Source organism: Anser cygnoides, chromosome 6, assembly GCF_040182565.1.
Source record: "Anser cygnoides isolate HZ-2024a breed goose chromosome 6, Taihu_goose_T2T_genome, whole genome shotgun sequence".
Classification (NCBI taxonomy): domain Eukaryota; kingdom Metazoa; phylum Chordata; class Aves; order Anseriformes; family Anatidae; genus Anser; species Anser cygnoides.
The window spans coordinates 17,772,892-17,789,430 of record NC_089878.1 but is presented as its reverse complement, the minus strand read 5'-3'; the positions used below and the strand labels follow the sequence as shown (position 1 = coordinate 17,789,430).

Genomic DNA, 16,539 nt, shown 5'->3' with positions numbered 1-16,539 from the left:
GAAGCACTGTCAGAAACTAGCAAACTCCTGATCAAAATAAGGACTAGATACTAGACCTTTAACATTCCAGGGACCTAGAGGGGATAGCATAGAGCATGTTGCAATCCAAAAAGATGCATGGAGCTATTGACCTCAGGGTAAAACTAAACAAAAAGACAAGATTTATGAGGACAAGTTAGAGTAAGATTGATTTAGAAGGCCAATAAATTTACAACAGAAGAGAGCTCTATAGAACCTTTCTGTTGGTGTTGGTATGTTCACTTGAAGAAAAAGTTCAAAGTCATGGTGTTTTAGCATTCTGGAGCTTTATGGTCGTGGAGTCCTAAGACAGACTGTAATGCTTGTAATTATGACACTGTCATTTTAAGACTCTTGTTGCTTGTGAATTTATCAAAGAAAGTGTTCAGAATTAAGTTTCATGTAACAGGATCTGTGCCAAGCTCATTTTTTTTCTGAAAAGTTTCAACTAAAACAAACAATAGATCATTTCTAAAAAGAAGAGGAAGGAAAAATACAACATTACAGGGTACACACTTTGCTGAGGAGCTCTAGCATCCAGAGTCTGAAGGGGCTTCAGAGACTGGAGGACCCTGTAGACTGAGGGAGCACAGGATTAAAACCGTACCTTTTTCAGTTCTGAGTATTTTGGCACTCAACACTAAGTACTTTGCAGTCTTTATGTTTTCTGTACTGCAATACAAGGTGTAACAGTAATGGATAAAACGTATAATTTAGCAATTGTTTAGTTATTGCAGTACTAAAGAATGATGGAGCCACTTTATTTCAGTACAAAGTTGCTGTAAGTTTATATTCCAGGTCTAGCTAAAATTAAGAGTGCAGACATAGCATACCACAGAATCATAATTAGCATACCATACAACTGAACCAAACAGAACAACAGAAAATGAGTTAAAAATAGGTCAAATTCTGCATTTTCACTCTTACTTTTCATGAGTGGCAGACATTTGTGAAACTTTGTTCTACCAGTCTCGTTACAAAAAGAACGTAACCCAGTTTATGTTAAAAAATGGCTCAAAGTATTTTAAAAATGAATACAAGTATTTTGTTTTGCAGATAAATTAACTATTTAATTAAACAAAAATGTATATTTCCCTACTTCATTGCGTGAAAATATTTTTTATTTGTTTAACCAGTGAAAAAAATGTGAATCAATCCCACAGGTTCAGTTATGTTATGACTGGGGCCTCCAGGCATTACCAACAATTTGGATTACTAAAATTTCATAAGTAAAAGGGATTTAACAGTGTTCCTTACACTTTGGCCTACACCAGAAGGCTGCTAATATCAGATATGAATTTATGCTTTGGTAATGCAAGCATGGCATGTGACTTGAAATTAGTCACTGAATACTGCATGGCAGTGTTTGCAGTTAAGTACAGTTAGAATTTAAGTAGAACTGTTCTCATTCTTCTTAAAAATCCTTACTGCTTTGCATCTCAAAAAATCTAAAATTGTATGTCAGTAAAGCATTTACCTTTTGTTTCTTGAAACCAGTCATCTGTGCAACAGGATTATCATAAAATATTCTTTGCCCTTAAATACTATCTGATATTTCTTCTTAAACAGGTAGCAGCTCCTGACTCAGTTCTTGACCCAATCTAATTTATAACAAACCAAAAACAAACAAAGAAACACATCACAATTTGCAGTAGTTTATGCCAATGTGAACTATAGATATTATTAGCTATAGTATAATTAGGATCTCAGAAGTGAAGGTGAACTCAAATAAAACACAGATCCTTGAATTTTCATCCTCTGTTAAGATTACACAACAGTTCGGTCATAAAAATCAGGTGCCTGGGTCTTGGAAACACTAATTTCAGGCAGTCCTTTTCATGCATCAGATAGTACAAAAGGTCAAAATCATATCATACGAAAGCCTAGCTTCAGATTCTTACAGTGAATATTGTAACTTAAAATTTGCAGTGTTGTAAACTACCCTCATCCCTGAGATGATGCTAAAGTTTATAGAATGGATTTGTTTCTGTTTTGTAGCGCTTCCGTAAGTCTGCTTCATGATAAAAAACAGAACTTTGGAGAAAAACCAAGAATGCTGCAGTTTGTTTTATTGGAGATTTTAACATTGTCATAGCCAAAAGCATGGCAATACATGTGCACACACTTTTTTAATGATCCAGAAAGAATAAGTATTGGGAGATTTAAACACTGAGACAGCATGTTATCGCCAGGTAGAGCTTCTGTTAGAAAAAACTGAATGACGGAGAATGGGAGAAAGGCAGTATATGCACTGTAATTGATATTATTTTACCCCCAGAATTTTAGTCTCTTAAGCTTTTGGGGGTTGATTCCACTCACATTTTTGAGACTGTAAAAAATCAACACATACTTTGTTTGTTTTCTCCCCAGAACACAGAACCCTGATGATCTAAAAAAAAAAAAAAAAAAAAAAAAAAAGATGAAGGAAATGACAGGAAAAAGACTTGCATGAAATTACAGATGTTGATGTTTCCTACAAAACTGCCTTTGCTGATACGGTCTAATTTACCAAAACAATAGAACATACTAGTTTAAAATCAGAATATATTAGATGACAATACTGAATGGTCAAATCACAAAGAGAAAAGGCTCTGGTTCCAAACCTTAAAACATTTATGATTATTCTTAACCTTGTTCATAAGAGACATTTTATTTCAGTTCTTTAACACATACAAACTCTAAATTTATGTCCACAAGAAAACAAAACTGTATGTTTGTCTAAAAAGAAAAAAAAGATGAGTATATATAGGTTTTCCTGATCAATTAGGCATCAATGAACAAAATAAGGCAACTGAACTATAGTTTATCTTTTAAGTGTCTGTTGCTAAACAAGTTTCATTAACCTTCTGAGATGCTGTTAGTCAATATGACAATTTAGCAAAATGGAATAATTCCACTCTAAAGGACATCCTCATCATACAAATAAAATGAGATCTGTAGAACATGAAGGAATTTTAACTAGATACTGTAAAGACCAAGTACATATTTCCTGCTCAGCATTTTTTCTTTCACTTTATTAACAATATGTCTCTTTCCTAATCCATAAACATTTTAAATGTGGACCTTCTGAAAAGTTTTATTTTGCTTTTCATTTAAAAAGTAGAGTGTTTCCAATCCCAAATTAAATGGAAGAAGTTTAAATCAGTCATGAGTATAACTGAGTACTTTCTCCCAAAGGATATTATTTTGTATATGTGGTGTTTTTTTCTTCCTAATATCCTAATGCATACACAATTTTTGTCCCAATTCTGATAATCAAAAGCAGAGAATAAATTTTCCAGAAATTACTTATTTCTCAGTCATCAGGTCTTCTCCTAATGTATTTTAATGTACCCCATCTGTATACCTGTGTGTCAAACTGGTTATTTATTTTCTTATATATTTAACATGTTCGCATTGCTGAGCCAATAACAGTTCCCTGTAATAGCGAGCTGGATTACATTCCTTTTCCTGTACCATCAGACTTACTATAAACTTATTACAGGCTACCATGCCAAATTTTGTCCTTCCTTATACCTGCAAAAGCTCAACTTTTAAAGCTGACAAAAGAGTTTGGACTGAATATTTTGAATATAACTTACAATACGTGTATATTTGTATGAGACTAACAAAACTAAAAATCAAAAGGATGATCAAAACCCAGATCATTTCACAATCTTTTTTAATACAACATAAAAGAGAAACTGAAAAAAAAATCAAAGATGACTCAGTGTTGTACTTTAACTTCCAGTGATTGAAAAATTGCACGACATATAGAATTGCAACTATTTCCTCGGGATCCAAGTGGAGACATTTTTAATTACACTGTTTTCTATTGTAAACTATTTCCAGCTCCAGAATTCAAAAATAGAAGGATTACATCCTTCTTTTTACTGAAATATAGTAGAAAGAACTTTTTTTCCCCTCTTGCTATACTGTAACTCGCTAATATATTTTTAAAAAGTTTAAGGATGATAAAAAGCAATGAAGCTAATAAGTTCTCTACCAACTTTTCATATTCAGTTAAGTTTAATTACTGAAGCGATTCCAGTTGTCATCAATATAATATTAAGTGTAATAAATTTACTATTTTTAACTAAAATTACTTGTTTGAAGGATATTCATCATTTATTTCTTGGAAACCTTTCATTTTCATAAACATGCTGTTCTAACAAGATATGTATGATTTGCTATATGAAACTAGTAAGGCTAGCTGTACCTGAGCAGAAGACCCTAGCTTCATCTTTTTTAGACTATTTATAATACATTCCGAATGACAAGATTTAATTAATAGCAAAGTATATACAAGTTACAAACTGCTGTAGACCACATTGTTAGAGTCAGCTGGAACAAGACAGTGAATTACTATAACAATTTGTAGCCCAAAGGAAAGCATTAAAAGCTGCATTGGATAAGATAGCAGCTAAAGCCCTGTTTATGCATAATTCTTTATTGTTAAGATTTATAAAATTTTGTTTCTCACTAAGGGTAAAAGACCAAACAGAATTACTGGACTACATCAAAATGTGTCATCTGACAACTGCAATTTTGTGTCATCTTGTTAACTTCTCTCCTACCCACATTTCTAAATTCTTTTTTATCCTCTCATAAATAATCAAAACTTTATGTTCATAGATGTTGAAGACTGAAAAACATTACCACCTCTTTAACGTTCTTCACATAACTTATGCATAAATCATGAACAAATGTACATTGGACAAAGTTGTCAGTACTTCTAAGACTGAGAACCATTCTTGTGAAAACTTTTGATGAGTGGATTTAGTAACTTAGGGCTCAATAAGTACTGGCAAGGGTTAACAGACTATTGTAAGACAGAAAGGGTCATGTCCGATAACGCACAGTCAGTAAGAATTATAAAGACATTGTAGTTTTGTTTTATTGCAGCTCTTAAATTATTGAGAAAAATACTTATTTTGCGCTTAATCCTTTTGAAGAATTTTCAATAACAATCCTGAATTTTGCTAGGATAACAGTTATGAAATATGAAATCATGAGTTTTGTTTTTTTTTAACCAATTAGGATTCTTTAACAGTTTATGCATAATACCCTTTCTGATCCAATCTACCATGCTTTTCAAACCCATATAAAGATGGGTTATCTGGGTTCAAGTAGCCAGTCATAAGGTTTCAAAAATGGGAGTGAAAAATGTTAGTATTTTCATTAATATTAACTAAAATATCTGTGATTATTTTATTATCCTACTACTTGTTTAGAGTAGAAGTAGTAAGTGCTGCTAAATTAAAAACAAACTTAAGGCTCCATGCATCTAAACTAACAGGAATAGAAAAATTATACTAGTCAAACATCTGAATTAGCATCAGAGAGCATGAAATGCTTTTGAATTATTTGATTTTCTCACTATTTAAGCAAATTGCAATGAAAAGAAACATCCAAAACTTAACTTTAGTTTAAAGATTTTAAAACAAAAATAGAAAAAAAAAAAAAGAATAGCTTGGGGATGCATCTAGGGACTTCACCAATCAAAGCATACTCTTTTTTTAAAAAAAAAAAAAAAGTTTTCTGTTTTCTATAATATAGTAATTTTAAGTTGAAGTCCAGAGAGAGGATTCTATTGGTTTACTGTCATTGTTCATGTCCTTATAAGTTTCAGTAACACCACAAGATCTCTTAGAACAATATTTACAGTAGTTTTTCCCCTCAGCAAACAATATTTAATATGAATATATAAAGTTTTAAGGTTTGACTCATCAGTAAAATGTTATTTGAACATCTGTTTTTCTTTTAAAGATTTTTATTGAATTATGTTTTCTTTTTCCACGCTTTACAATTATTTTTGAGTATTAGAAGACAAAATTCAGTTTCATGTTGTCAGTGTGTAAAGAATTCGGCTAATTCTGAATTGTTCAAACAGGATACAGCAGCTTGTTCTAAGAATGCCTGAGTCTAACACTGATGGCAATAAAAATGAGACACTTGCACAAGTAAAGACAGCAGAACCACTTTTTTTTTTTTTGTAATGCTATTCTTCATACTGTTCAAATTCCATACTATATTAGATTATATTCTCTGTATACCGTATTAAATTACCTTACCTATGTTTTAGATATGACTGTGGAAGCACATGGTCACTAATATTAAATCAAGAGAACACCTATCCAGATCATGTTTGCTCAGTCAGCTCTGATTTTTATCTAATCTCAATAAATAAGTTAATAAATAAAATAGATAGAACCCAGTAAGATAAGTCACTGCACACAGCTGAAAGATTTTAGAGGAATTTATTTGTCTACAAATAATTCACTGTGCATAGCTCTAAGATTTTAAAGGAATTTGTCTACAGATATAAAATCAATCTGCCTTTTCAAATCAGGAAAACATTTTCTTCTTGTAAGACTTTATATTCTTCTCCACGTCAACATTTAAGATACATCAGCTTTTTTGTACAAGCATGTCACTGTGTCCAAATGTAACTGTTATATCCTACTCTCACAAATGCTAAAATTTAATTTCAGTTCTGTTACTTAGCTAAAATCTTCCTATCTCAAGACAAGCAATACTCAGTGTTACAGTATCATTCTTACCATAACTTACAGCAATTAATATTCAATAAAAATGTGCCTGGAATATCCACTTTATACTTGTGAAGAGCTTAGTTAGTTTCTAGGAAGTTGCAAACACAACCAAACTTTTCACACTATTGGAGCAAAAATACTAATTAAAAAAAAAAAGACATTCTTTTACATTTAGCAGTTACTGAAGACTGCAGGAACTTTTTACTTGACAATAATGCATAAAGCAGAAAAAATAGTGCACCTTTGCTTCTATTATCAGAATAATAATAATTGTCATTGAACATATTTTCTTCAATGCAGAGGCCTAAGATTTATTTACTATACTGACAACTGGTGAGATATTTTTTCTATGTGGAGTTAACAAACACATCAACAAACACAACCATGTGGATCTAACAAACACATCACAACAGGAGGCCCAAGCAACTATGCCAACTGTTGTATCTGAAATATAATGATTCAATAAACTTTTGTGTTGCCTTATCAGAGCTTACCTTAAGTTTAGTTAGGAGGAGTTCGTGATCTTGTAGTAGTTTTTTAGTCTCATCTTGATTGCTGCCAATTTCTAATAAATTTGGTGTTGATTCAGCCAGCTGAAGCTTCACCCATTTTCCACACTGTAATAAGTTAAAATTACAGGGTTCAGAAAACACAAGATTTTCTTTATTTATTTACTCACAGAGACTCTCTGTTCACACTTACTTTCCATGGTAATAGGATCACAGGTACACACAGACAAGTCCTGAGTTGCAGAACGAAGACACAGAGGTTACAATATAAACCTAGATTTATTTGAAGAAGCTATCAGAATGACGGACTCTAGTTCTTCAGTCTCTGAGGGGATTTTGCTTTTGCCTATGAAGAGTAAGATTATCACAATGAATTAAAAAATTTCCACCAACTTGTCTCCCCTTTCAGCTGAAGACTCTGTAGTTAAGGAAACTCAGATTGGGAAGGAACCAGGTACAGTAACTCTGATACCACTTTTTATTTCTAGCACACAGATCCAATATACCTGAATACTGAGTATATAGAGATTGCACAAAGCTGTGGGGACAATTAATAGCTGTTGGAATAGGAACCCAAACAGCTATCTCTCACACTGTCCTGGAGGATATACAAAGAAAGGAAGCATGACAGCAACCCAAAGCATAACTAATTCTTTCCTCCCTGTGCTGCAGAACTGCTACAGTCCGAGAAATACAAGTCAGAGAGGATGATGAGAAGGAACAAAACAGTGTTGCCATTGAAAGCTAGCACACAAGGAACCCAGAGCACTCAAGGGAAAAATTAGTGTCTTCATCCTACACTTAAGCATCTTTGCAACAAAACCACTGCCCTGTGATAGCAGATGGAGTCTCCCAGGAAGGGTCAGAACTGAAGATGAAACATTCCCACTGGCAAAACTGAAGTAACCCCATCCTGAATAATCACCCTAATTTGGTGACAGCCTTAACACATTATCACCTTATTCTGCACTACAGACAAAGTCCAGTGGCTGAGGCTAGGGTACTTTCCAAGTTGCCTGGAAAATGAATAATTAAACTGCCAAAAAATTTCAGCTTGGATTCAGTACCTAGAGCTCCAGGTTTACTTTACTCCATGTGCCAAATTTTGTGTGAGATGAAGGTGCAGATTCCAGCTTATAAACAGGCCTTTAGGTTCTCATAAGTAAAACTATATACACACATAAGGGCTTCTGTAAGAACACGGAGGAATATGAATTCACAGCTTTCAAAAATAACCACTCAGTATCAGTTATAGTATTTTTTTATTTCCAGCAAACACTCCAAAACAGATAAATGCAATCTGCATTTACAGAGTTGGTAGTAATAATTTTACGTAAAAGCAGTCTTATTTAAAATTAACTATTGTAGTTGAGTCTCCTCAAGAGGTAATACATGTTTATTAACACATTTTCATGGCACTCCTACTTTTTAAATGAAAAAAAAAAAAAAAAGGAATTCCTTGCCTCTAAGAGCCTACATATTTTGGGCAAATGATTTATTCTATTTAAAAATAAAATATGGGGACAGAAACAGTGTTTGTCCAAGGAATCTCTATCAGATATTAACTAAATTACCTTGCCTTGTCATTTTATACTATTTATTCATTTGTGCAGAATATTTAACAAAGTAACAGAAAGCTTATGAGACTTGCTAGCACTGGCTGCCTTACCTTAAGTACAGCTATAACGATACTGGCATTCCCGGCATGAACAGCAACCGAACTGACAGTTGTTGTAGAAAGCTTCTGCCCCGAACTGGCTTCATTTGACATTGTGTTTCAAAATGGGACTTTATACATTAAAGCAGTCTTGGAAACGCTCTTACAAGGTCCTCTGTTCATTTCAGAAAGCAACAAACAGAGCTTCTTGGATTCATTCCGTGAAAGAGCTCAGCTAACACTGATTACTCTGCCAAAAGGAAAGAACAGGAGGTTAAAAATAGACAACTCCATTGAGTTTATCATTCTTGAGAGAGAGATTTGACACACCCCTAGTTTGGTAGCATTAAGCTGTCTGTTCTTTTTTGTCACCATCTGAAGTGTCAAGTGCTGTAACCATGAACCTCATCTGGCACCGACTAACCAAAGGAAAAAAGTTTCTTAAATTAAAAGAGCTAGAAGCAATTATACTACTGAGGCTCTAGAGACAAATATGGTGTTCTGAGGTTTCAAAGCATGCAACTATACAATCTAAATTTTCACATTCTACAAATAAAAAAAATAAATCTTGTTTGCTAGTTACTGAATACGTCTGCTTAACATAATTCTTCCACTGAGTCAGAGCATTTAAACATGTGTATATGTCAGATGCTGAACTAAAACAGACAGGGGAATTTTAAGCTAAAATTTTAAAATATATAGTGACCATAAAAACCAAAGAAGGAAACTAAGCACACCGTATGAATTCTTAAGATGTCTTTTATTCCCTCCTAATGTTGTTATATCTGTTTTCAATTGAATCATAAATTGTTTCTATAGTTTTTATTTTGTTCTAAATCAGTGTTAGAAAGACCTCTTTAATTATTGTATAAAGGTTGCAATCCACTTAAGCTTTTAACTCAGTGTAAGAAATTAATAGTATTAATGGTATTGGTTTGGCATATTAATTCTATTGCCAGAAGCACTGAGCATGCCACAAGTAGCCTACAGTATGAGACAGCAGCTGCTAGGTTTTCTTCCACAGAACAGCTGAGAAAGCATCGTCAGTGTTTGAGTTTGCAGGTCACTCAGGCAACACAATTCCACCGAACAAACTATATGTGTAACTCTCCTCAAAGCATCTGCTTGCTTCATTTGTTTAAAAGTAACACACAAATTTTTTATCTAAATTAAATTTGCTAATTGGAGAGTAGAACCGACACCTGCAGTGAAACCAAGATCTGGAAGAAAAATATAAAATATTTTGGACTGGAATAAACTTAGTTAGTTACAGAGAATTTGAACTGATATGTCAAGATCTTTTCTTTTTCTTTGCTTGCTTGTTCATTGTCTCCTCCCTCCAATTAGTGGAAAATTATAATCTTTATCTGATTTTTTCTTCAGAACTTGAATTTGGAAAGGGTATCTGAAGTGTGTTGTAGTGATTTGTGCTGAACTAAGCAGGCTTGGCAAAACAGAACAATTCCCAAAACAGAACCTATTTCTTGTGCCAAAAGAGAACCATGAACCCTCAATCTGCCATCAGGAAAACAAATATGTACTTTTCTAAAATTTCTTGTAATACCTGCAAGAGGCCCCGGAATACCTGCCACTGAAAGAAGCATGACATAGGTATTCATGAGACTCATGTGGGTATTCATATAATGGGTGTGGCAGAAAAAAAAGTTTGAAATTTAACAGCCACTCAAAAACTGGAGGATAGTCACGAAGAAAACTCAACAACTAAAGCTGAATAGAAAGCCCTATTTTAGATTGACTAGAAGATAGATCCCTTGTACAAAAATTATTAAATACTCAAGGTTTCTAAATAACATTCCAGAAGACAGTGACTTTGGGTTTTCCAACCTGTGGAGAAGACTGAGAGCAATTAGGGATTGACTACCGGAAAAACTTACTGGAAAAAATAGCCTGGCCTCTAATTAGTCTCATAAGAGGAATTCCCAGCCAATTTTGGTACTATGTTGAAGTGTCCTTGAGTTTCTCACAAGCACACTTAAACAGTGTTTTTAATGGCACAAGTTGGGTCATTCCATCATCTCAGAGTAACCAGGCATAAGAGATTTTTATCACTCAGGTTAAATGAGGAAGCATATTTTGCAGTACTAACAGCCAAAAATTGTGGAAAAAATACCACTCAAAAAGTTGACCATAAGCAATTTTGGCAACAGCAGAGTCAAATGATTCAAAATGTCTAATAATAAATGCATGGATATTCTATTGATTTGGCTTAAGCAAAGCATATGAGATAGAGACAGACAGATATGAGACAGAGTACCGGACAGAGAAATTTTAGCAAGGAATCAGAAAGGATCTGACAGCACAACTGTGAGAGAAAAATCTAAGAATTTTGGCATTGCATGATAATACACTTCAGCTGAGTCTAGGGAAACAAAATTTAACAAGCATGCTTTTCTCAGTCTTGTTTAGTTACCTGTCATCTCTTTCTGTCTGAAACAAACAAAAATCCTGCTAGAAGCCAGAAACAGGCAGGTTATCTGCATTAGTAAAGAGAAATGTTTTCCCTGTGCTACTGCTGTGTCTTCCAAGACACAAGAAAAAATGAAAAGAAACTGTAGCATTCACCAGCTGTCCATAAGAAATAACAAAACAGAGCAAATGAACAGAAATGAACAAAAAACAATAGATAAAAATCTTGGGAAAACAGTAGAAAAGGTGAGGTCTCTGTAGTCTAAATTATCACAAAATCTTTCAGGTTGGAAAAGACCTCAAAGATCATCTAGTTCAACCTTTAACTTAGCACTAACGTCCACCACTAAACCATGCTATTAAGTTCTAAACCTACACGTTTCTTGAAGTCTTCCAGGGATGGTGACTCAACCACTTCCCTAAGTAGCCTATTCCAATGCTGCACAATGCTTTCAGTAAAGACATTTCTCCTAATATACAACCTAAACCTCCCCTAGAATAACTTGAAGCCATTTATCTTCATCTTATAACCTGGTGCCTGGGAGAAGAGCCCAATCCCCACCTTACTACAACCCCCTTTAAAGTAATTGTAAAATACAATAAGGTCTCACCTGCCCCTTCTCTTCTCCAAGCTAAACAGCCCCAGCTCCCTCAGCCACTCCTCATAAGACTTGTTTTCTAGATCCTTGACCAGCTTCATTGCTCTTCACTGGGTACACTCCAGGGCCTTGATTTCCTTCTTGTAGCGCCAGGCCCCAAACTGAAAACAGTATTCAAGATGCAGCCTCACCAGAATCAAGTACAAGGAGACGACCAGTTCCCTAGTCCTGTTGGCTATGCTGTTCCTGATACAAGCCAGGATGCTATTGGCCTTCTTGGCCACCTGAGCACTCTGCTGGCTCATGTTCAGCAAGCTGTTGAACAAAACCCCTGGGTCCCTTTCCATCAGGCAGCTTTCCAGCCACTCTTCCTCCAGCCTGTAGCATTGCATGGGTTTGTTGTGCCCCACGTACAGGACCAGGCACGTAGCCTTGTTGAACTTCATACAGTTGGCCTTAGCCCCTCAGTCCAGCCTAACCAAATCCCTCTGTAGAGCTCTCCTACCCTCAAATAGATCAACACTCACGCCTAACTTGTTGTGTCTACAAACTTAATGAAGGTGCGCTCAACTATCCTCATCCAGATCATTGATAAATATACTGAAGAGAACAGTCCCCAGTACTGAGCCCTGGGGGACACCACTAGTGACCAGCCTCCAGATGGATTTAACTCCATTCACCACACCTCTTTGGGTCCAGCCACCCAGCTAGTTTTTAATCAAACAAAGTGCACACCTGTTCAAGCCTTGAGCAGCCAGCTTCCTCAGGAGAATTCTGTGGGAAATGCCAGGTATCATCTGTAACAACTGTAGAAAGGATTTGAAGAGGTAAATATGATAAAACATTTCCCTTTCAACATGGAGAGTATCTTATCAGTGGCAAGGGAAACCCTAATCACAATTTTGACATGTGTACAGGGAAAACACTGAAATAAGTGCTTCTTGCAGAGACCTGTGCTGTGAAGGCTACAAGAAAACAGAAGGAAATGGAAGCACTTGCAGACATTACCCTCAGCCATTACTCAGGGAAAGAGAGACAGGACAAGAGGGTGCTGGGCATGAAATGTCATCCCAGTGCTCAGAAGGCAGAGCAGGGAAGAGAACGAGAGCAGGGTTATTATTATTTGTAAGGGAGGGGAAGAGCCAGCCCAGGTGAAGGAGATTAACTTCAGGTGGATAATGGTTGAAGTATGGGCAGAAGCCATTTCCCGGTCAGTGACAAGTCCATCAGCTTAAGAAAAGGCATGTGTAAAACAGCGACCCCAGTGGCCCCCCATTTTTATTTTTTTTTTTGCCATATTTGCATACTACAAAAAGAAAAGGCACAGAAATCCCAGTAAAGGGCTGGGAAATAGCTGTAAAAGAGTACCCAAGGAACAAGAGACAACCCCCAGCAAAAAGTGTTGAGAAAGAACCATCATCCATGTCTGAATTATTGTTTTACAGTTCCCAGATTTATCTTATTTAAAATCATATTAGCATATTTAAGCATTATAGCTTGTATCTTTCCACTCATCCTATACATCACCCTAATGAAAACCCTTCTATTCACTCCAGATTATCACCAGTCCCAAGGACACTTCATACCACCCAAAAAAAAACAGCACATTAAGAAAAAGCTACTTGAAAAGCACTGTCACATAAAGCAGAGAAAAGACCAAAAAAGAGTTATCCTGGTTGATCCCTGATGTACTGAATGTGTCTCTGTGAAAGCAAAACAGTCTGCTGTGTAAAATCAGAGTGTATCAGAGATCTGGCAAACAGTTTAAGCTAATTCAGTGTATATGAGCAAAATCACTATTTATGTTCTTCCAAGAACAACAACATTTAAAACAACCCATACAGTAAACAGACCTGGAAAGCAGTAACAGCTGATACTTTTCAATCCATTAGTCATTAATTTTTCATGTTCCTCTTTCATCGCAAAGCACTCTCTTCCCTGTAACCCTCTTATTGGACCCTAGTTGAGTTCCACAAAGTATACATACTATTTGTACTTGGCACTTGTCAAAACAGTACCTAAGTCCTTACTATTTCCTCAATGATAGAAAAGATCCACCAAATTTAACTAGGGCTTACAAGCACATGTTATATCACTTCAGCCTCCATGCTTATTTTAAGGAAGGTCATATAACCTTTAAATTTAGAAGTCCAGCTTCAAATTTTGTGTAATAGACCATTATTTCTAACATGTTTTTTCAAAAAAAAAAAAAAAAAGTCTTGCTATTCTTTACTTGACTCATATACAGGGTAAAAAGGAATGCTGACAAATAGGGACCGATTACATTTTTATTCACTAGGCATCACAGAGGGGGTGGGGGACAAGCAACACAGGTCTCTGCAATAATTCTGAGGACATTGGCAGCTGTGACTGATTAACAGATGCATCTCTAAACCAACTTATCTGAACAGATGTCTCCAAATCCAAACACATTAATTTCTCAGTATCATTTTTCTTTGCAAGTTTAATTTTATTTCTGCTGTCACAGCCGATAGAAAAAAAATAAACACACAAGCTGGATTTATAACTTTCCTTAAAATAACAGCTACAGGAAAGACTGAAAGAAAAGAGTGACTTGATGACTTCTCAAATGTCAATGTAATGGCAAAACATAAATAAGGAAAATGTTAACTGTTGAATAGGGTGACAAGATTAAACAAAAAAGAAAACAACACCAAGCGTGAAACATGAAACAATCACATCTCATTCCACCTGGGATGTGGGAGAGAGCGACTTGTGTGTCCTCTTAAGTTTACTGGAGAAATGGCAGAGACCACCTTCATTCTCCATATGATTCTGAGGAAACTGGACTTTCCACATCAGCACCAGAGGGGAAGCTCAAAATTTATATCTCACCAGGAGTTGTCCAAAACACCTGTACTCTGTAGAATACAAAAATGCAGCAGTTTTTAACAGTTAGCTCACAGGTATAAGCCTGTCAACAGAAAAAAACAAACAAACAAACAAAAAAAAAACTGGCCCAGTGCATTCAATTCTGTCAGGAGAACAAAGATATTAGATAGCTCATTAATCTGTTATTTGGGCTTCATGAACAGCAGGAGAAAAAGAACAGTTTATTAAACAGGATTAGTGTGTTCCCTCACCCATGCACGTAGGGAAAGTCAGCGGGACTTTTGTTACTGAATTCCTTGGGAGCATTTGAATTCCTTCCTGATGTGGTGTGTTAGTGCAGAGGAGTATGCACCCTGCACCAAATATAGATGTTAGCCAAGCGACGTTTTCTCCCTGAAAAAAAAAAATAAATAAATAAATAAAAATTAAGATGCAGATTGTAACCTAGGTCTGGTCTGAAGGCAGCTACAAACTGTCCAGCTAATAAGGTAATTATGCTCCATGTTGCCAATTTCTGGTTTATATTTACAAATTAGCTTTATTAAAAAACTATTTCCCTTTATTTGTCAATGTTTATCCACATAGATGCATATATTAAACTCATAAAATAAAACTAGCAGTTAAAAAACACATGGACTGCTCAAAAATATACCATTAGGGTAACTAGGTTTGGGGTCTACCATTTAAGAGTGACACATCTGTTTAACCTCTTCAAAAGTAGTCAGTGAGCAATTATACCAAAAAAGATCTGTATGAGTCATTTATTTAACAAGACTAATTTTATAGATTGATAAACATACTAACCACACACACACACACAAAGAAAAAAGTCAAGCCATGTTGTTTCTATTGTTTGGAAGAGTTGATTTAAATAGGCACAAATTTCAGAAAGATAAATTTAGAGCACAAAGCAAAGTATGTTACACAGCCCCACTTCTAATAACACATTGCTTTAGACATCTAATACTAGGGAGAATTTATCCAGAAAAGCTAGATTCAATAGGGTAGCTCAATTTCAAGCATTAAGAGCCATGAGACTTTAGAGGGCTTTTTAAAAAGTCATTTATCGGCGAAGTTATAAATAGGCGCATTTTGTTTTGTTTTAAAAAGATAACTCCATATTGTGCAACTCTGCTACTTGAAGGTTCGTGCTGCTTAGCATTCCTCTATACGTTCTAGTCATGCACTTCCATCTTCCAAATCATGGTACCTCAAACAGCAAGCACACAACAGGTCCTTGTCGTCCCTGTCACTTAGGTGCTGAATTGTGTTATCTACTCAAGAGGTAAAAAAGCAGGAATAATTGAGCTCTCCCCCCGCAACCCCATTTGTCTGGAACTGGGTTGTTAAACAAATGTGCGCTCACTGCTGACACCCAATATAACTGGGGTGTGACTACAGTACATGAGAATTAGCCCCCTCTCTTCCCAGGTTATCTAAGTGACCCTTCATGCCCTATGCCCTACAAAGGATGGCATGTTACAGTACATAATTTAAGTCCCACATAAAATTAGGAAGCATTGCCTATAATAAAAAACTTTTCCCCCCTTAATACTCTTTCAGTACTAACTGAAGTTAAGGTGGATTGGCACGCTACAGAACCATGTGCCATCCACAGCAAAAACTACTGCTGTATGCCAGTAGAAGTAGGTGATTTGTTCCTTGTTCTGGGACTGTGTGCTCAGAGTTCATTGGATATGAATGCTGCTGGCAGCAGTAGCAGGTGGGTCAGTGCAAAAGGATCAGTTCAGTAGACAAACTTGGTACCAAGACTCCTTTTCTCTCTCTCTTCCCACCCCTCTTCTCAGTTCATGTTGCTGCCAAATGATACTATAGTGACCAAACTGTCTGCATGGCAACATGATTTATTTTTTTATTTTTGCCTGTGGTCTACCAAAGGCTCTGGGCCTGGAAATCTAAGGGCTGGCTGGTGAGAGTGTGTG

General features: G+C 35.6%; 1 protein-coding gene across 3 annotated transcripts in view; it reads right to left on the bottom strand.

Annotated features, from left to right (window-relative positions):
* Positions 1–12,977, bottom strand: part of CCDC141 (coiled-coil domain containing 141) — an 82,476-nt gene extending 69,499 nt beyond the window's left edge. For 2 of the 3 annotated variants that reach the window (XM_066999335.1, XM_066999331.1), the window contains exons 1-3: positions 12,479–12,977; positions 8,730–8,967; positions 7,046–7,168 (exon numbers count right to left, since the gene is read on the bottom strand). In XM_066999335.1, coding sequence (XP_066855436.1) covers positions 7,046–7,168; positions 8,730–8,831 — 225 coding nt within the window. In that variant the 5' untranslated portion in view covers positions 8,832–8,967; positions 12,479–12,977. The remainder of the gene's footprint in view (positions 1–7,045; positions 7,169–8,729; positions 8,968–12,478) is intronic. The other variant, XM_048061494.2, reaches the window with a different exon arrangement.
* Between the last annotated feature and the right edge of the window lie 3,562 nt (positions 12,978–16,539).